Source organism: Erythrolamprus reginae, chromosome 9 (genome assembly GCF_031021105.1).
Source record: "Erythrolamprus reginae isolate rEryReg1 chromosome 9, rEryReg1.hap1, whole genome shotgun sequence".
Classification (NCBI taxonomy): domain Eukaryota; kingdom Metazoa; phylum Chordata; class Lepidosauria; order Squamata; family Dipsadidae; genus Erythrolamprus; species Erythrolamprus reginae.
This window is the reverse complement of record NC_091958.1, coordinates 14,138,464-14,160,006: the sequence shown is the minus strand read 5'-3', so window position 1 is coordinate 14,160,006 and position 21,543 is coordinate 14,138,464. Positions and strand designations below refer to the sequence as shown.

General features: G+C 41.8%; 1 protein-coding gene across 4 annotated transcripts in view; it reads right to left on the bottom strand.

Moving 5' to 3' along the window:
• EDC4 (enhancer of mRNA decapping 4) overlaps positions 1-21,543 on the bottom strand; it is a 56,104-nt gene that overhangs the window by 30,790 nt on the left and 3,771 nt on the right. For 2 of the 4 annotated variants that reach the window (XM_070760352.1, XM_070760353.1), the window contains exons 3-14: positions 20,525-20,636; positions 18,563-18,707; positions 17,299-17,488; positions 15,658-15,805; positions 13,279-13,383; positions 11,259-11,368; positions 10,499-10,585; positions 8,586-8,681; positions 6,979-7,081; positions 4,360-4,540; positions 2,648-2,720; positions 917-1,008 (exon numbers count right to left, since the gene is read on the bottom strand). In XM_070760352.1, the coding sequence (XP_070616453.1) occupies positions 917-1,008; positions 2,648-2,720; positions 4,360-4,540; positions 6,979-7,081; positions 8,586-8,681; positions 10,499-10,585; positions 11,259-11,368; positions 13,279-13,383; positions 15,658-15,805; positions 17,299-17,488; positions 18,563-18,707; positions 20,525-20,636 (1,442 nt within the window). The remainder of the gene's footprint in view (positions 1-916; positions 1,009-2,647; positions 2,721-4,359; positions 4,541-6,978; positions 7,082-8,585; positions 8,682-10,498; positions 10,586-11,258; positions 11,369-13,278; positions 13,384-15,657; positions 15,806-17,298; positions 17,489-18,562; positions 18,708-20,524; positions 20,637-21,543) is intronic. The other 2 variants (XM_070760354.1, XM_070760355.1) reach the window with 1 other exon arrangement.

Sequence of the window (21,543 nt, the reverse complement as noted above, 5' to 3'; positions counted from 1 at the left end):
ACAGTGATCCCCCGATTATTGCGAGGGTTCCGTTCCAAGACCCCTCGCAATAATCGATTTTTCGGGATGTAGCGGTGCGGAAGTAAAAACACCATCTGCGCATGCGCGCCCCTTTTTCCATGGCCACACATGCGCAGATGGTGGAGTTTGCGTGTGGGCGGCGGGGAAGACCCAGGGAAGGTTCCTTCGGCCGCCCAACAGCTGATCTGCTCCGCAGCGCGGCAGCAGCGAGGAGCCGAAGATGGGGTTTCCCCGTTGCCCAGGCAACGGGGAAACCCCATCTTCGGCTCCTCGCTGCTGCCGCGCTGCGGAGTAGATCAGCTGTTGGGCGGCTGAAGGAACCTTCCCTGGGTCTTCCCGCCGCCCAGGCAAAGGGGAAACCCCAAGATCGCTTGCCGCTTGCCCGTTCGGCCGCCCGCCCGGCTGCTCGCTTGCCCGTTCACCCGCCCCGCCCGGCCGCTTCGCTTGCCCATTCGCCCGCCCGCTTCGCTTGCCCGTTCACCCGGCCGGCCGGCCGGCCGCTTCGCTTGCCCGTTCACCCGCCCACCCGGCTGCTCGCTTGCCGCTCGAGAGCAAGAGGGGGAGAGATAGAGAAAGAGAGAGAAGGAAAGAAAGAGATGACAGAGGGAGGGAGTGTGAGAGAGGAAGAAGCAAGATAGAGAAAGAGAGAGAGAAAGAAAGATGAGAAAGGAAGGGAGTGACGTCATCAGGTGGAAAAATTGCGATATAGCGTTTCGCAAAGATCGAGATCGCGAAACTCGGGGGATCACTGTACCTTGATAATAAATTGTCTAGATGTGTGCATTTGTATTACATTTCTGAATTTTTAAAAAATGTACAACAGCAAGCAAGAAAGGAAAGGAAAAAAAATCTCTTCCAGGCTCTGCCTAGATTTATCTGGAAAGAAAAGACTCACCAAAGTCTTCACGGGAACCATGGGGAGGGACTGGAGTGACCGTCTCTGGACTATGGAGGGGCTGGAACCTTATCTGTACATCCTGAAGGGCCCTGCAACGTTTAGGGAAATGACTTCAGGTTACACACTTCGCCTGGCTCCACCAAAGCACACGTTCCACTTAAAATCTGCATCTGGCAAAGCTAGCGATGCCCTCGCATCAGCACCCCAACTTTCATTCTACGTAGAATGGAAGCCATAAAAAAAAGAACAAAAAAAGCCTTTCTCCGGAGACTCAGGGTGGCTTACAACATGAAAAATAATACATGGACATAGCATTAGCATAGTCTTGAATTGTTTTATTGTTGTTGTGAGCCGCCCCGAGTCTATGGAGAGGGACGGCATACAAATCTAATAAATAAATAAATGAATGAATGAATGAATGAATGAAATAAAATAAATAAATTAGAAATTGGAAGTTAAAATTAGGCTAATTCAAACTAAAAACACGTTAAACATAGTAAAATCATAGGAACGAGTCTTTGGAGAGGGGCGGCACACAAATCTAAAAAATAATAATAACAATAACAACAACAACAGCAACATGGAAGATTGACGGCAGAAAAAGACCTCATGGTCCATCTAGTCTGCCCTTATACTATTTCCTGTATTTTATCTTAGGGTGGATATATGTTTATCCCAGGCATGTTTAAATTCAGTTATTGTGGATTTCCCAATATGTTCCAAGCATCTACTACTCTTTCAGTCAAATATTTTCTCACATTGCTTCTGATCTTTCCCCCAACTAACTTCAGATTGTGTCCCCTTGTTCTTGTGTTCACTTTCCTATTAAAAACACTTCCCTCCTGAACCTTATTTAACCCTTTAACCTATTTAAATGTTTCGATCATGTCCCCCCTTTCCCTTCTGTCCTCCAGACTATACAGATTGAGTTCATTAAGTCTTTCCTGAAACGTTTTATGCTTAAGACCTTCCACCATTCTTGTAGCCCATCTTCAATTTTATCAATATCTTTGTGTAGGTGAGGTCTCCAGAATTGGACAAAGGTGTACAAAGTACAAATCCAATTAAAACAACCCTACAAACCCATATCTTAAAACCATTCAGTCACATTCATCCATATCTCAAAGAATTACTCAAAGTATTATTGTATCATTGTTTTTAAAGAAGCTCTGAAAACGAATAAAATTTATAAAGCCTTTCATGTGGCATCGGACCAGAATACCTTCGGGACCGCCTTCTGCCACACGAATCCCAGCGACCAATTAGGTCCCACAGAGTTGGCCTTCTCTGGGTCCCGTCGACAAAACAATGTCGCCTGGCGGGACCCAGGGGAAGAGCCTTCTCTGTGGCGGCCCCGGCCCTCTGGAATCAACTTCCCCCGGAGATCAAGACTGCCCCCACCCTCCTTGCCTTTCGCAAACTCCTAAAACTGCATCTCTGCCGCCAGGCATGGGGAAATTGATTCCCCTTGACCGTCCCGTTTTATGTATGGTTTGTTTGGGTTTTATGATTGTTTTTTTAAATTAAGGGTTTTAACTGTTTTGTTTTTTAATCATTGTTTTTGTATTGTGTATTGTTGTGAGCCGCTCCGAGTCTTTGGAGAGGGGCGGCATACAAATCTAATAAATTATTATTATTATTATTATTATTATTATTATTATTATTATTAATTATTGTTAATAAAAACAAAAACAAAAAATGAGAGGGAAGATACTGAAAAGAACTTACTTGGTGTGGACGCAGAACAGTTTGATCAGCACCCCTGCTGCTGATCCTGAAGCACCCGAACCTTGAGCGCCTTCTGAAAAAAAGAAAGAAGTCGAGGGAAGAAAATGAATATTTATTTATTTATTATTTATTACTTAGATTTGTATGCCGCCCCTCTCCGAAGACTCGGGGCGGCTCACAACACGTGGAAACAAATCATAAATAATCTAAACAGATTTAAAATATTTAACGATTTAAAAAAGACCCCATATACTAACAGACATACACTCAGGTATCTCCACCTTGTCACCACCAGAGCCAGCCCAAACTCCAAAAACACAGGAGAATCTCCCAGATATCAAATTCAAATAGTTTTGTGAGTAGTCCATGTCCGACTCAATTGGTCACGGATTTTGAGGAGGACCGAGCCAGGTCCGTCTAGATCAGTGTTTTTCAACCAGTGTGCCGTGAGACATGGTCAGGTGTGCCGCGAAGCTCAGAGAGAGAAAGAAAACAAGAGAGAGAATGAGAGAGAAAGAAAGAAAGCACGAGAGAGAAAGAGAACAAGAAAGAGAGAGAGAGAGAGAGCAAGAGAGAGAAAGAAAGAAAGAGAGAGAGAGAGAGAGAGAGAAAGAGGAAGGGAAAGTGGGAGAGAGAAAGACATAGAGGGAGGTAGGGAGGGAGAGAGAAAGAGAGCAAAAAAGAGGAAAGAAGGAAGAGAGAAAGAAAGAGGGATAGAGAGAGAGAGAGAAAAGAGGAAGGGAGAGAAAGAGGGAGGGAGAGAGAAATAGAGCGAAGGGGAGGAAGAGAGAGAGAGAGAATTCTTTGTCCAAACTTTTTTTAGCCGCCCCCCTCCCCCCACTCAATGTGCCCCATGGTTTTGTAAATGTAAAAAATGTGCCGCGGCTCAAAAAAGGTTAAAAATCACTAGTCTAGATCACTGTTTCCCAACCTGGGCAACTTGAAGATATTTGGACTTCAACTCCCAGAATTCCCCAACCAGCAAAGTTGCCCAGGTTGTGAAACACTGGTCTTGATATCCTAGGCCAGTGTTTTTGCAAGCTGAGTCTGAGAGTGAGGGAGAATTGAACCTGGCGATTCTGGGGGACCATCGGAGACTATAGAACCCCCAGCCATGGTAGTGTCTGAGTCAGAGGACGATGGGGATGTTGGGGATCAGGACCCCCTGTTAGATGCAAGGGTCAGGAAGTTAAAATCCCGACATAAATATCTCTATAGAAGAGATCTTGGAAGTGAATATCTCTATGGGACACTTGGCTACTCCTTGGCAGTACAGTAGTACCTCTAGATACGAGCTGCTCCACATGCGAATATTCCAAGTTACGAGCTGAGACGCGAGCAAAATTTCTGTTCGACACCCGAGCTCAAATTCGGGATACGAGCCGAGCGTCCACTAGGTGGCGCAAGAATTCCATTTTTTCCAGTTATCTCAGCGTGAAAAGCCAAATCTAAATGCATTCGTTCGAGATACGAATTGATCGACATACGAGGTCGGCTCTGGCACGAATTAAACTCGTATGTCGAAGTACCACTGTATATAAGAAAGGCTGATGGGAAAACGGGGTGTGGAAAAACAATATTCCGAAAATGGGAAAGCAGAGACTGTAAGCCGAGAGCCTCTCCTTTGTTTTGATTGTGCCCAACTCTTGTTGTGTGTCCAGAAATAATGTCTCCTAAGCATCTCAGGGAAGTAGCATCCATCGCTTACTTACCAGCACTGATGCCATCACTCTCCTCTTCTCCCGAGAGGACCTCGGTGTGCCTCAGTCGGCAGCGGTTGACCATTTGGATACCGAAGCTCAGGACTGGGTGAGTCAACAGGAACTCTGAGATGGAGCTGAAATAAGCTTTGCCTTCTTCTTGATTCTGGACCAGTTCCATCACATATAAGACCTGTGAAAGATAATCCGTCGCATCAGAGGCTGAAGAAGAGCCACTGTCTCACTTGGGCTCAGGAAGCAGTTTAAACCCAGAAGGACAAGAGAAAACTTGATTGTTCTCCTCACTCCAGTAGCAATAGAGACAGCACTTAAGACTTATATATCACTCCATAGTCTTTTACAATCCTCTCTAAGCAGTTTACATATTGCGAGTCAATAGAGTCAGCCTATTTTCCCCAAAAATCTGGCTCCTCGTTTTACCGACCTTGGAAGGATGGAAGGCTGAGTCAACCTCTAGACCAGTGATTTTCAACCTTTTTTGAGCCACGACACATTTTTTACATTTACAAAACCTTGGGGCACATTGAGGGGGGGGGGGGCTAAAAAAAGTTTGGACAAATTTTTTTTCTCTCTTCCTCCCTTTCGCTCTATTTCTCTCTCCCTCCTTCTTTCTCTCCCTTCTTTTTTTCCTCTTTCTCCATCCCACTTTCTTTCTCTCTTCCTTCCTTCCTCTTTTTTGCTCTTTCTCCCTCCCTCCCTCCCTCTGTCTTTCTCTCCCACCTTCCCTCCCTCTCTTTCTCTCTCTCTTTCTTTCTCTCTATCTCTTGCTCTCTCCCTTGCTTTCTTTCTCTCTCTTGTTCTTTCTCTCTCTGTTGCTTGCTTTGTTTCTCTTTCTTTCTCTCTCTCTTTCTTTCTCTCTTTCTTTCTCTCTCTGTCTTTCTTCCTCTCTCTTGTTTTCTTTTTGTCTCTTTCTTTCTTTCTTTCTCTCTCTCTCTCTTTCTTTCTCTCTCTCTCTCTCTTTCTTTCTCTCTCTCTCTCTCTTTCTTTCTCTCTCTCTCTCTCTCTTGCTTTCTTTCTCTCTCTCTCTCTCATTTTCTTTCTCTCTCTGAGCTTTGCGGCACACCTGACCATGTCTCACGGCACACTAGTGTGCCGCGGCACACTGGTTGAAAAACACTGCTCTAGACCCCCGTCAGGATAGAACGTTTGTCTATTTGATCATTGGTTTCATTTTACAGGTAGTCCACCTTACAACTTCGTTTATTGGCTGTTCGAAGTTACAGCGGCACTGAAAAATGTGACTTATGACTGTTTTTCACACTTGTGACCACTTTCGCACTTGCGACATCCCCATGATGTCCCATCATCAAATGGGACTTGTATTTATGATGGTCGCAGCATGCTGACATCATAGGATCACTTTTTTACAACCTCTTGACGAGTAAAGTCAGATTTACTTAACAACCATGTTACTAACTTTAAAAACTGCCGTGATTCACTTAACAACTGTGGCAAGAAAGGTCATAAAATGAGGCCAGATTCACTTAACAAATGTTTCGCTTAATCCCAGAAATCTGGGGATCAATTGTGGTCGTAAATCAAGGACTAGCTGTACTGCTTTAATAACACTATGATATTCATTGAGACCAGACAAATTGCAATAAATACATTATAAAATAAACAAAGAGCCATATACAGATATTGCTTAACCAAGGAGCTACCACCAGTTCCAGATGGACACTCAATATGTTAACACAAGACAGGAAGTACCCTGTTTTTCCCCAAAATAAAACACCCCCTGATAATAAACTCAATTGGGCTTTTGAGGGCATGACAATAAGGCCAACGCTTATTTCAGAGTTAAAAAAAATATAAGACAGGGTCTTGTTTTCGGGGAAACATGGAAGGAAGGGAGGTAGGGATGGAGGGATGGAGGAAGAAAGGAGATAGATGGATAGGTGGATGGAAATACACTGCTCAAAAAAATAAAGGGAACACTTAAACAACACAATATAACTCCCAGTAAATCAAACATTTGTGAAATCAAACTGTCCACTTAGAAAGCCACACTGACTGACAATCAATTTCACATGCTGTGGTGCATATTCAACTTTGTACAGAACAAAGTATTCAATGAGAATATTTCATTCATTCAGATCTAGGATGTTATTTGAGTGTTCCCTTAATTTTTTTTAGCAGTATAGATAGAAATGATAGATAAACTGATTTATTAATTGATTATTTTGATTTCTAGGCCACCCTTCTCCAGAAACTCAGCGCAGATTACAACATAAAGAATAAATAGATAGTGATAAATAGATAGATGGATGGATGGATGGATGGATAGGTAGATAATTAGATAGATAGATAGATAGATAGATAGATAGATAGATAGATAGATAGATAGATAGATCCAAATAAGACATTCCCTGATAACAAGCTCAATTGGGCTTTTGAGTGCATGGCAGTAAGGCCCAGAACTTATTTCAGAGTTCAAAAAAATATAAGACAGGGTCTTGTTTTCGGGGAAACACGGTACTAAAACGTCTAATCTGCCATGGTAGAAATAGAAGTCTTTGTATCCCTCGGGCATCTGTTCTGCCGAACAGTGAAATGGGCGGCGAATAAATTTAATAATAAATAAAATAAAATAAAAATCGAATTGCCTACCTTTCTTTGCACATCACTCAAAATTAGGTACTCGGCTGAGAGATCCAGGCAGGCCTTCAGACTGGGAGGGACGCTCACAGAGCTAAATATATCTGGAGAAAACCTAAAATTGACGAAGAGAAGAGGGGGTCATGACACACTTGTGAACGTAACTTATTCCTCTTTTTTTTTATTTATTTATTTTTTATTTATTTATTTATTTTGTCCAATACACAATGAGGGTTTTAGTGGGTATATATCTATATACACATAGTAAAATACATGATGAAGGTTATAGAGAAGATACTCATAGTAAAATATATCTAAGAAAGAATAGAAGAGAAGATATAGTAATAGAACATATCAATGAAAGAATAGAAGAAGAGATATAGGAATAGAAGAAAGGTATAGGAGATAAAGGGTCCAAACATGGGCTACAAGAATGGTGGAAGGTCTTAAGCATAAAACGTATCAGGAAAGACATAATGAACTCAATCTGTATAGTCTGGAGGACAGAAGGAAAAGGGGGGACATGATCGAAACATTTAAATATGTTAAAGGGTTAAATAGGGTTCAGGAGGGAAGTGTTTTTAATAGGAAAGTGAACACAAGAACAAGGGGACACAATCTGAAGTTAGTTGGGGGAAAGATCAAAGGCAACATGAGAAAATATTATTTTACTGAAAGAGTAGTAGATCCTTGGAACAAACTTCCAGCAGACGTGGTTGGTAAATCCACAGTAACCGAATTTAAACATGCCTGGGATAAACATATATCCATTGTAAGATAAAATACAGGAAATAGTATAGGGGCAGACTAGATGGACCATGAGGTCTTTTTCTGCCGTCAGTCTTCTATGTTTCTATGTTTCTATACAGGAGAGCAATAGGACAGGGGACAGAAGGCACTCTAGTGCACTTGTACTCGCCCCTTATTGACCTCTTAGGAACCTGGATAGGTCAACTGTATATAATCTAAGGGTAAAGTGTTGGGGGTTTGGGGATAACACTACGGAGTCCGGTAATGTGTTCCATGCTTCAACAACTCGGTTACTGAAGATATATGAGATAAAGGAGAGACAATTGGACAGGGGAGGGAAGGCATGCTAGCGCACTTATGCACGCCCCTTACTGACCTCTTAGGAACCTGGAGAGGTCAATCGTGGATAGTCTAAGGGAAAAATGTTGGGGGTTGGGGGTTGACACCATGGAGTCCGGTAGTGAGTTCCGCACTTCGACAACTCGATTGCTAAAGTCATATTTTTTACAGTCAAGTTTGGAGCGGTTAATATTAAGTTTAAATCTGTTGTGTGCTCTTATGTTGTTGTTGTTGAAGCTGAAGTAGTCACCGATAGGCAGGACGTTGCAGCATATGATCTTGTGGGCAATACAGTACTTAGATCTTGTTTAAGGCGTCTTAGTTCTAAACTTTCTAGGCCCAGGATTGAAAGTCTAGTCTCGTTGGGTATTCTGTTTCGAGTGGAGGAGTGAAGGGCTCTTTACTGGGAAATCTGATCCCCCTCTCCTCAAATAAAGGAATGAATGTCTGGCAGAGTTGGCTGGAGAATTCTGGGAGTTGAAGTCCCCAGTTGCGAAGTTTGAAGACCTTTGAGCTACGGGAACACTTACTGAATAGTCTGGAGGCAGGTCCACGACACGGTGCACCACATTTTCAGCTCTCGATTCTGATCTGCCCCTGTGACGAGAAACCTCCAAAAAGGAACCCTGCGGAAATGAATAAACAGGAAGATAATGGACTCAGCCCACACACAAAAAAGTGTGGCTTGCAACAAGGGGGGGGGGGGGGGAAGAAAACCCTCCTCCAGCCATAGTAAATTAATACGGTGAATCATAACTTTAGCCAAGTTTGGAGTAAAGCTTGGGAAGATAAAGATCTTTCCTGCAAGTGGGAATCTCAGGTATTCCAGGAAGGTTTGTTAATTACAAAGAGATCACTTCCGTCCAGTATCTACCCAAACACACAGCTTTGAAAGGACGCATTACTGCAGAGACACAATACTGAATTATTGAGTCTGTCATCTGCCCCTCTATAACTGTCTGGTTTGGTTCTGCAACCCAACTGGACAAACACAGACTCAGAAGATAATCAGAGCTGCAGAAAAAACAATGGCTGCCAACCTGCCTTCCATTGAGGACTTGTATACTGCATGAGTCAAAAAGAGGGAGGGGAAAATATTTGCTGACCGCTCGCATCCTGGACATAAACTATTTCAACTCCTACCCTCAAAATGCCACTTTAGGGCACAACTAGACACAAGAAGAGGTTTTCCCTGAACGCCATCACTCTGCTAAACAAATAATTTCCTCAACACTATCAAACTATTTACTAAGTCCGCACTACTATTAATCTTCTCATGGTTCCCATCACCCATCTCCTCCCATTGTATGACTGTAACTTAGTTGCTTGGACCCTTACAATGTATATTGACTAGTTTATAATATGATTTGATTGCTTATTTGTACTTGGACTATCATTAAGTATTGTACCTTATGATTCTTGACAAACATATCTTTTATGTACACTGAGAGCATAGAAACATAGAAGCCTGACGGCAGAAAAAGACCTCATGGTCCATCTAGTCTGCCCTTATACTATTTCCTGTATTTTATCTTAGGATGGATATATGTTTATCCCAGGCATGTTTAAATTCAGTTACTGTGGATTTATCTACCACGTCTGCTGGAAGTTTGTTCCAAGGATCTACTGTACTACTCTTTCAGTAAAATAATATTTTCTCATGTTGCTTTTGATCTTTCCCCCAACTAACTTAGGCATGGGCACTAAGACAAGTTCCTTGTGTGTCCAATCATACTTGGCCAATAAAATTCTCCTCTATTCTCCTCTACTCTGCTCTACTCTCTACTTTCCTCCTATTCTATTCTATTCTATTGCTTTGCCATAACTCACTTTTGAGGGTCCTGCTTTTTTCCTACAGCCCAGCCTCACAACCATCGTTCCCTCTAAGCTGAGCAATCGCTCACTTAAAAATCATCATCAACTCAGAGTTTTCCAAACCTGCCCAGAAGCCGAGAGGGAAAGAGTGAGAGGGAAGGAGAGAGAGAGGAAGAGAGGAAGAGAGAGAAACAGATAGAAAAAAGAGAGGAAGGAAAAGAGAAAGAAAAAGAATGGGAGTAAGGAAGAGAGAAAGAAAATCAAAATCTAGTTTGAAACTAGCTCAACTATTTAAGTGGCATTTTGATACTGATAGAGTTGCCCTATTATGAGCTCACTGTTATAGACACACAGTACAGTATTTTATTTTGAAATTCTCGGAGGCAAAACAGGGTGGGTTTTTTATTTGTTTGTTTGTTTGTTTGTTTATTATTTCTGTGCCGCCCAGTCCCAAAGGGACTGTCGCTCAGACACTATACTTTTCCGCCCACCCCCCAAAAAAATTAGAGGGAACCCTGCTCACAACTGCAGGACCCTCCTTACGAATGCAAAGGGAAGGGGTAACTATTTCCTTCCCACTGGCAAAGGGTCCCTTACCCGCTTTGTAAAGACCAGGATCATCACTTACTCTGGGTCTTGTTTCTTATGGTTGTCACAAAAGAGCAAACAGGAGAGAGGCCTGCCCTCGTGAGGTTTCCATTCGTGGAGGCACCGACTGAAGAAATAAAACAAACCATGGTTTATAGACACCCTTCATTCCAAGGCAGCCTGTGTTTTAGGCGTGCATTCCTGAAGAAGATTCTAGTGGCTATTTTATTTATTTATTTATTTATTAGACTTCTATGCCGCCCTTCTCGAAGCAACTCAGGGCGACGTATAACATTGTAATTGCAGACAATATATGTGAAGAAATCTACTTATATTTTAAAAAAATAAATATACAAAGTTAATAAAACGTTCACTTTACCCATTAAGATGTGTAAAATCTGTGGTTTCTGAACCTACAACAGCTAATTGAAGGGAATTCCAAACAAGCCACTTCTTGGTTTGGTGTGAGGTAAATATGGAGGGTGACTGACAAATCAATTTTTTAATGGTCTTAACAATGAAATTGTTTCTACAACCCAGGAAAAGTTTTAGACGTACCTCATCTTTCTGTGTGAGGAGAAATATTGGCGCTCTCTGAGCTCGGTTGTATCCTTGCAGGCATTTCATTACCCAAACTAAGTGACATCATCATCACTCTCAAGGAGTTAGGTTTGCTCACAATAGCACTGATGATGTTACCTAGTTTGGCTAACAACCGAGCTCAGAGAGCCCCCAAAGCATTTCAACCCTGAGCTGCAAACATTCTCCTTTATTGACAGGTCTCTTGTTTCTGAAATTACCTCGGCTCATCTTGTCCATCTATGTAAATCTGCCAAAATTTGACGTAGCCATCATGGCTTGCTGTAGCCAACACAGTTCCATCAGGAGAAAGGGCTCCCTCACTCAGGCGCTATAAAAGAACAAAGGGTAAAAATATATATAGCAGTTATCTATCTATCTATCTATCTAATCTAATCTATCTAATCTATCTATCTATCTATCTATCTATCTATCTATCTAATCTATCTATCTATCTATCTATCTATCTAATCTATCTATCTATCTATCTATCTAATCTATCTATCTATCTATCTATCTATCTATCTATCTATCTATCTATCTATCTAATCTATCTATCTAATCTATCTATCTATCTATCTATCTATCTATCTATCTATCTATCTAATCTATCTATCTATCTATCTATCTATCTAATCTAATCTATCTAATCTATCTATCTATCTAATCTATCTATCTAATCTATCTATCTATCTATCTATCTATCTCTCTATCTATCTAATCTAATCTATCTAATCTATCTATCTATCTATCTATCTATCTAATCTATCTAATCTATCTATCTATCTATCTATCTATCTATCTAATCTAATCTATCTAATCTATCTATCTATCTATCTATCTAATCTATCTATCTATCTATCTATCTATCTATCTATCTATCTATCTATCTAATCTAATCTATCTATCTATCTATCTATCTATCTAATCTATCTATCTATCTATCTATCTATCTAATCTATCTATCTAATCTATCTATCTAATCTATCTATCAAATCTCTCTCTCTCTCTCTCTCTCTCTATCTATCTATCTAATCTATCTATCTAATCTATCTATCTATCTATCTATCTATCTATCTATCAAATCTATCTATCTATCTATCTATCTATCTATCTATCTATCTATCTATCTATCTATCTATCTATCTATCTATCTATTAGATTTGTATGCCGCCCCTCTCCGTAGACTATCTACAGGGGTGGACAAAGAAATGGAAACACCTTGAAAATCCAGATTTGCAATCCAGATTTGTGAAGCTCCCTTCAAACAGTTTTTGTGGAAACTGGGTTCTGTACGTGTCTATTGAGCTCTGCAGTGATTTTAGGAGCTGCGGTCTTGCGATCCACTCTAACAATTCACTTTAGAGTCCGACGGTCTCTCTCAGACAACTTCGACTTTCGACCAGACCTGTGCTTGGCTGAGGATGTTACCTCTTGAAACGCCAAACATTCGAGCACTTTCTGTTACACTAGGACCTGCCATTCGAGCACCAACAATTTGGCCTCTTTGAAAGGCTGAGAGGTCTGCCATTTCTAGAAGGTTATAACCAATTTCCTTAAATTTATGTTAAAAAAAAAAGGTAGTTTAAAAAAACATATCAAATAACAGAATTTAAAAAAACATTAAAATATGTCAAGTTTTGATTGATTTGAACACGTTCAAACATTATGCCAAAAAGTCAAGTGTTTCCATTTTTTTGTCCAACCCATGTATATACCCTCCCTGATATTTCTCGAACCACCAATTTCCCTGATAATTCCCTCATTTCTCTGTTTTCCAGGTTTGCTGAACACCCTGTAGATCAGTGTTTCCCAACCTTGGCAACTTGAAGATATCTGGACTTCAACTCCCAGAAGCCCCCAGCCATCATTCGCTGGCTGGGGACTTCTGGGAGTTGAAGTCCAAATATCTTCAAGTTGCCAAGGTTGGGAAACACTGCTGTAGATTATGGGAGAGCACTTCAGCAAAATCCTGAGTATTTAATTTAAAACTCTTTAAGATTTAACTTAAAACTCTTTACTGCTAATTTTCCCAATCACAGCTCACTCACATTCCAGCTTATTAAGTGCAAATGCCAGAAATGACTGCAAAATAATATCTTGCTTTTAGTGTCATCAGCAATCGGAACAAAGGCCAAGAGGAATACTTGAGGTTCACCAATTAAGACACACAGAACAGAGAGCTATAATACCTCGCTCAGAAACTATGCTCCTACACCAAAACAATGGCTGAATGTTTACCGTGCTATGGCCCTTCACTATAATGTAGCCTTCTTTGATGTTGGTTACTTCCACTGGCCATGAACTATGGTTGGCTCGGATTATGTCAAGGTCACAGACTTCAGCCTGCCAACACAAAGAGAAAAAGTGATAAAAAACCAGATGCTAAAGCTCCATTAGGAATTAGGTTTGATCCAAAAAGTTTACACCCAGATGTTGGAAGTGCAAAACAGAATTTAGTACTGAACAACATAAGAAGAGCCATTCTGAATCAGGTCAAAGCCCATCAAGTCGAGCATTCTGTGTCACACAGTGGCCCACCAATTGTCCATGGGGATCTTGAGCGGAAGGAGAAGGCAAAACCATCCCTTTCCCTTGACCCTCAACAAATGGTACCCAAGGGAATCTTGCCTGCCTCAAGCATCAAAGAGGTGGCACATGGACATCCATTTCAATAACCACTGATACACTTGGCATCCATGAATCTGTCTAATCCTGCCTTGAAGCTATCAAGGTTGACAGCTGTCACGACCTCTTCTGGAAGTGAATTCCATAAACCAACGACCCTCTGGGTGAATACGAAAAAGCAAAGAACTACTGGGAAAAAATTAAAAACTTGTTAGAAGAAATCTTAAGGGAAAAAAATAGAAAAAACCCCAGAGCTCTTTCTATTGGGAATAGTATGTGAAAAATTTGGAAAAAGTCAGATATATTTAATCTTGCACGTAACAACCACGGCAAGATTAATATTTGCACAATATTGGAAAAATGAAAATGTACCGACAGAGGAAGATATAACAGAAAAAATAATAGCATGTGCGGAGATGGACAAATTAACATTGGAATTAAAAATAGGGAAGATTCGGAATATTATGAATGTTGGGGCAAGTTTTGCTGGTTGGAGAAAAAGAAAAAGTAATAAATGTATACTTAGTAATACTATTATTAATTGGAATTAAAAAGTTTTTTTTGAAAAGATATTTCTTGGTGAAAAATGGGTTAAGGGAAAACAGATACAGGATCAGACACAGAAGTAAGATCAATGTATATGATTTATTTATAATTTATTTATTAACTTATTAATTAGATTTCTATGCCGCCCTTCTCGAGGGGACTAATATGCTAAAAATAGTTATGTAACAAGGTTGCGGGCACAATAAGAAATGTAACACAGATTTGAAAACTTATCGCAGTCGGTAAGTCACTCCCACCCAGTCACATGACCTTTAAGCCACACCCCTGGGTCACCTGATTGTAAAAACAACTCCCAACTGGTCACATGGCTGGCAAGCCACTCCTACTTGGTCACATGACTGGCAAGCCACATCCAAAAAGCAAGCCACGCCCACAGCGTGGCAGTAAAATATTTGGCAGCCTATCACTGAACTGTAATAATTCACTTAGACAAATTCCTTCTGTGTCCAATCACACTTGGCCAATAAAATTCTATTCTATTCTATTTTATTCTTAACAACTGTGGCAAGGAAGGTCGTCAAAATAGGGCAAAACATGTTTAACCACGTGCCTAAATACAGAAATTCTGAGCTCTGCTTCAGACATAAGCTGAAGACTATCTGTATTCCCATCACTGCTTTTAAAAAAAAACCAATTTCACATCGAGTGGCTGTTGTGGTTAGCTCTGGCCCAGCTCCTGCCCCAAGGACTGTGGATGTGGGGGAGACATCCACATGCTGCAGGCCTGTTTCCCCCCCCCCCCGGTGGAATCTGCTGATGAAGGCTCCTCTGACCAAGAAGACATGAGTGACAGGGAGGAGGAGAGTGTGGAAGACAGCTCCGAAGGAGATCAATTATCTAGCTCCTCCTTGGATTCAGAACAAGAGTTAATGATACAGCCACACATGCGGAGAGCGATGCATAGGCAACAACAACTGAGAGATTATTATCAAAGAAAATGAGGCCACCTGTGGTTGGATGGGGCTGTGGTAATTAGTGAGACTGCTATAAAGAGCAGCCTGTGGGTTTGGCCATTGTGGGGGATTATCTGATCGTTGTGTTTCGTGACTGCTTTACTGACTTTGACCTTTTGTGTGCTGATTCTTCCCCGCTTTGAAACTAAACCAGGGCAAAGTGTGTTTCACTTTGTGAAAGAAGAAGGACTGTGAATTGCCTCACAGCTGCAAGCTAAGTATCACAGAACTGATAAGGGACTTGTACAAATTACCAGTTTGTTTGGAGACGAGTGCTCTTTGCAAGACAAAAAGAGTGCTTAGTTTATTTTGAATTTTGTGATAAAGAACATTGTTTTGAATTTTCAAACGTGTGTGTGTCTGAAATTTGTACCTATGAATTTTTGGGAGGAGTCTACCAGAGAGCCCGACAGAACAGTGGCCAAATAGCAACATTTCCAACGGAAAGGAGGAAAGCTGGAGAAATACTTACTCTATCTTCATGCAGCAATGCCAAAGTCTGGTTGCCTTCTTCGCAGCTCTCCTCATTCTCATCAGGGATGAAGGGACACCATATTATCCTCCGGAAGTGGTTCAGAGGAGTCCCATCAGGTCGTTTGATGTTCACCAAGATCTCTTCTCTGATCACCCAAGTTAAGGAAGACCTCCATCCTTCCCCTTTTCAAAAAAAAAAAGCCTCCCAGAAGGTCAATTTTAACACCAATAGCACTTAAGGCTTACATACTGCTTCACAGTGCTTGACAACCCTTTCTTAAGAGATTCAGCCTCTTGCCCCCAATTAATCTGGGTCCTTGTTTTACTGACCTCGGAAGGATGGAAGGCTGAGTCAACCTGGAGCCAGTCAGAACTGAGCTCCTAGAAGTGGGCAGAGTCAGCTTGCAACATTCATTCATTCATCCATTCATTCATCCATTCATTCGATTTTCTTTTTTAATGCCGCCCTTCTCCTTAGACTCAGAGCGGCTTAGAACATGTTAGCAATAACACTTTTGAACAGAGCCAGCCTATTTCCCCCACAATCCGGGTCCTCATTTTACCCACCTTGGAAGGATGGAAGGCTGAGTCAACCTTGAGCCGGTGCTGATTTGAACCGCTGACCTGCAGATCTACAGTCAGCTTTAGTGGCCTGTAGTATAGCACTCTACCTGTTGTGCCACCTCGGCTCAATTGCCTTCCAACCACTGTGCATCATGGATGGATGGATGGGAGAGGGAAGGGGAGAGGAAGGTATAGCAATAGCACTCAGACTTATATGCCACTTCACAGCACTTTCTAGCCCTCTCTAAGAGGTTTACAGAGTCAGCCTATTGCCCCCCAACAATCTGGACCCACATTTTACCCACCCAACAAGACATCAGCAGAAGTAGCTTGCAGTACTGCACTCTAACCACTGCGCCACTGAGGTTCTTCTTTGCCACCATGGATAATGTTCTGCCGGCGTGTCTCAACCGCCCGTAATTACAGGGTAATTAGTCCAGGAAGACACACACCACACGATAAAAGGAAAACCCAAAAGTTTTTCTAAACAGAAAAACAGAAACAGCTCCCTTTTTAAATGTCAAAGGGATTTTCTGGTACACACAAGGCACAGGTTAAATGCAGTCCAATTGCTCACCCAATAACTGGGAAATTGAGTCGAATTCTAAAGTCCAGAGAGTCCACACACACAATCCTGAACAGCACAAAAACCACGATCTTGACGAAACAATGAATCAGATAAACTGCCATGAGGCTAAAACATCAGGCTGCACTTTTATCTGTAGCACTAATTACAGCAGCCCCACCCAACCACAGGTGGCCTCATTTTCTCTTGTAATAATCCTTCAGTTGTTGTCTCCTATGCATCTCTCTACGCATGCGTGGATGTGTCATTAATTCTTGTTCAGAATCCAGGGATGATACAGATGACTGATCTCCTCCTTGGCTGTCTGCCAAACTCCCCTCTTCCCTATCACTCACGCTTCCTTGGTCAGAGGAGACTTCGTCGTCAGATTCTACTGGGAGCAAAACAGGCCTGCGGCATGTGGATGTTTCCCCCACATCCACATCTACATTCCTTGGGGCAGGAGCTGGGCCAGAGCTAACCACAACAGATAACATTGAAGAAGGATACTGGATTTTCCCATTCTCCATAGACAGACTCCAGACAAACAGGTTGCCGGCTTCATCCAGGCAGGCCAACTGGTTGGAGTTGAGGTGAGCAAAAGCCAGATCTGCCACACCCCCAGTGAAGCCTTTCAGAAGCGTCCGCTCAGCCGTGCTAACACTCAGGACCCGAACCATGGCCGAGCCACTGCTGGCACCTGGGGGGAAAATAATAAGAAGAAGGCAAAACATACCTAGTCAAAACATACCTAGCAGGAGAGTGTTAATTCAGGGTGTCCAGGGGGGAAGCCTTTTGAAATTCCCTGATATTTCTCTGACATTTCCCTTTACCTTGCGATCTAGTTAAGGCACGGTCATAGATGATGTCATACCAAATAGCTAAGCCATGGAGAAATATAGGTAGTTGAGGAAGCAAGTTGTTGCCACAGTTATGCTCATTTTTGCCTGACTCTGTCAGGCAGCACAATCCGTTTCCTTTTTTTTACATGACTTTTAAACATTTTAATAGTTCGTTTTTCCCTCCTGATTTATTCCCCTTTTTTCACCAATTCCCTGATAATTCCCTGATATTTCCCGAACCGCCGATTTCCCTGATAATTCCCTGATTTCCCACCCTGAAATCAATCAATCAATCAATCAAACATTTTAATACAGTTTGTTTTTTCCTCCTGGTTTATTCAGGTTTTTTCACAAATTCCCAGATATTTCCCAAACCGCCGATTTCCCTGATAATTCCCTGATTTCCCACCCTGAAATCAATCAATCAATCAATCAATCAATCAAACATTTTAATACAGTTTGTTTTTCCCTCCTGATTTATACCCTTTTTTCCACCAATTCCCTGATAATTCCGATATTTCCCGAACCGCTAATTTCCCTGATAATTCCCTGATTTCCCACCCTGAAATCAATCAATCAATCAATCAATCAATCAATCAATCAATCAAACAAACATTTTAATACAGTTTCCCCCCCCCACCGGTTTATTCCATTTTTTTCATGATTTCCCTGATAATTCCCTGATTTCCCACCCTGAAATCAATCAATCAATCAATCAATCAAACATTTCAATACAGTTTGTTTTTTCCCCCTGGTTTATTCCGTTTTTTCCACCAATTCCCTGATATTTCCCGAACCACCGATTTCCCGGATAATTCCCTGATTTCCCCGTTTTCCAGGTTTGCTGGACACCCTGTAATTCCTCTTTCTATTCTGGAGATGGAACAAGGGTCCAGCACTGGACAAAAGTAAAAATGCAAAAGAAACCCGACCTGAAGCTTCGGAATGGACGCTGGGAGGATGGGGAGATGTCTCACCTCGAATAGCATAGGCCAGGTAGGCATTTGAGACAGCAATAAGGTTGCCATAGTAATATTTCTGCTCCCAGTCATACCTGGCCACAGGCTGGATTTTAACCTGGCAGGGGGAAGGGAAAAGATGACAAACAACAGGTTTAGCATAGGAATCAATTCAAGACCCATCAAAAGGAATACCACACCTAATAAAGAAGACCATCTTTATAGAGCAGTGATGGCAAAACCTTTTTTCCTCGGGTTCCAAGGTGGGCAATCGTGCCGTCGCACATGCGCGAGTGCCCACACTCCTAATTCAATGCCTGGGCAGGGGAGGGTGAAAACAGCTTCCCCCGTCCCCCGGAGACCCTCTGGAGCCAGAAACGGACTGTTTCCTAACTTCTATTTATTTATTTATTAGATTTGTATGCCGCCCCTCTCCGTAGACTCGGGGCGGCTAACAACAATAGTAAAACAACATATAACAAATCTAATATTTAAAATAGACCCTAATTTAAAAACCAAACATACACACAAGCATACCATGCATAAATTGCATAGGCTTAGGGGAAAGGGAATATCTCAGTTCCCCCATGCCTGACGACAGAGGTGGGTTTTAAGGAGCTTACGAAAGGCGAGGGGGGTGGGGGCAATTCTGATCTCTGGGGGGAGTTGGTTCCAGAGGGTTGGGGTCGCCACAGAGAAGGCTCTTCCCCTGGGTCCCGCCAAATGACATTCCTAACTTCTGGTGGGCCCAGTAGGCTCTTATTTCTCCCTCCCCGGACTCCAAAGGCTTCCCTGGAGCTGGCGGAGGGTAAAACTGCCCTCCCCCATCACCCCGGAGGCTCTCTGGAAGCCAAAAATGCCTTCCCAGAGCCTCTATGGGAGCCAAAAATCAGCTGGCCAGCACACACATACACATCGGAGCTGAGCTAGGGTAACATCTCGCATGCCAGCAGATATAGCTCCATGTGCCACCCACACCATAGGTTCACCATCACTATTATAGAGCATCACACCAAGACAAGACACAAGAACAGTTTTTCCCAAATGCCATCACTGTTTAACAAATAATTCCAACACTGTCAAACTATTTACTAAATCTGCACTACTATTACTACTATTTTTTAAATCATCATTCCTATCACCCATCTCCTCCCACAAATAACTGCATGACTGTAACTTGTTGCTTGTATCCTTTAGATTTTTATTAATATTGATTGTTTCCTGATTGCTTATTTGGCCCCTATGACAATTGTCGTGTGGCACCTTATGATTCTTGGTGAATGCAATCTTTTCTTTTTATGTGCACTGAGACAAATTCCTTGTGTGTCCTATCAGATTTTGGACAATAAAGAATTCTATTGATTCCATCTATGATCTACAGGAGGGGCAGGCAACTAGGCTCCTTTACGACCTGTGGACTTCAACTCCCAGAATTCCTGAGCCAGCGTGGAATTTTCAAGTCCACAGGACTAAAGGGACCATTGTTGCCTACTCCTGGTTTGTGGATGCTCTATGATCGAAAGCTGTGAAGCTGAGAAGGAATTGGCCAGTGTCTAATCTGTAGAAGAAAGCTTACCCGCCTTTGTGTCTCGCTGGAGGAAGGCCATAGAACGGGACAGAGATTATGTGGAAAAATAGGGAGTGTAGAAGAAACATCATTCTTTCTTGTGTATAAGTTTCATCAAGTTCAATAAATAATTGTTGAAGAAAAAAATGTGGTGCATTACTTTCTGGGCGACCCTTGTATCAAGGCCATATTTTCAAGCACAATGTCTAAACATGTACCCAATTTATCATCTACATTTGCCCATTTTTAAAACATATTTTGCATATTTCTTTCTACCATAATACCAGGATAAGTATGAGCTTGTCATCAGCAGCAGGGGAGAAGAAAAAGAGTTATAACCTAATGAGAAGATGCTTCCTTGTATTTACCTTATTGCTTCCTCTGGCTTTACTGGTGATGCTGGAATCACTGCTAGCCACTATTTCGACATCTTTAGCAAGAATCACCATACAGCTGGAATTATCATCTCCAGAGAGGCAGCTAAAAGGTGGCAGGCAATGAAGAGAAAAAGAAGTCAGTTAACAGTAACTCTTTCTGTGAATTCTTAGAAACATAGAAACATAGAAGACTGACGGCAGAAAAAGACCTCATGGTCCATCTAGTCTGCCCTTATACTATTTCCTGTATTTTATCTTACAATGGATAAGTTTATCCCAGGCATGTTTAAATTCAGTTACTGTGGATTTACCAACCACGTCTGCTGGAAGTTTGTTCCAAGGATCTACTACTCTTTCAGTAAAATAATATTTTCTCACGTTGCTTTTGATCTTTCCCCCAACTAACTTCAGATTGTGCCCCCTTGTTCTTGTGTTCACTTTCCTATTAAAAACACTTCCCTCCTGAACCTTATTTAACCCTTTAACATATTTAAATGTTTCGATCATGTCCCCCCTTTTCCTTCTGTCCTCCAGACTAAACAGATGGAGTTCATTAAGTCTTTCCTGATACGTTTTATGCTTAAGACCTTCCACCATTCTTGTAGCCTGTCTTTGGACCCGTTCAATTTTATCAATATCTTTTTGTAGGTGAGGTCTCCAGAACTGAACACAGTATTCCAAATGGGGTCTCACCAGCGCTCTATATAAGGGGATCACAATCTCCCTCTTCCTGCTTCAAAGAGTCGGAACTGTGCTCACAGAACATATAGAATCAAGGACTATTGCTTTGTAGAATTCCAAACAATGTATTTTACGGATCCAGCTTGAATACAAATGATGCCGATCTATGGGCAAACCAAGGAAATGAACCAGGAGCGGCAAGAACGATAACCCAAATATTAGATTAGATTAGATTTATTGGATTTATATGCTGCCCCTCTCCGTAGACTCGGGGCGGCTCACAACAATGGTAAACAAAACATAGTAACAAATCAAATATTTCGCAATCT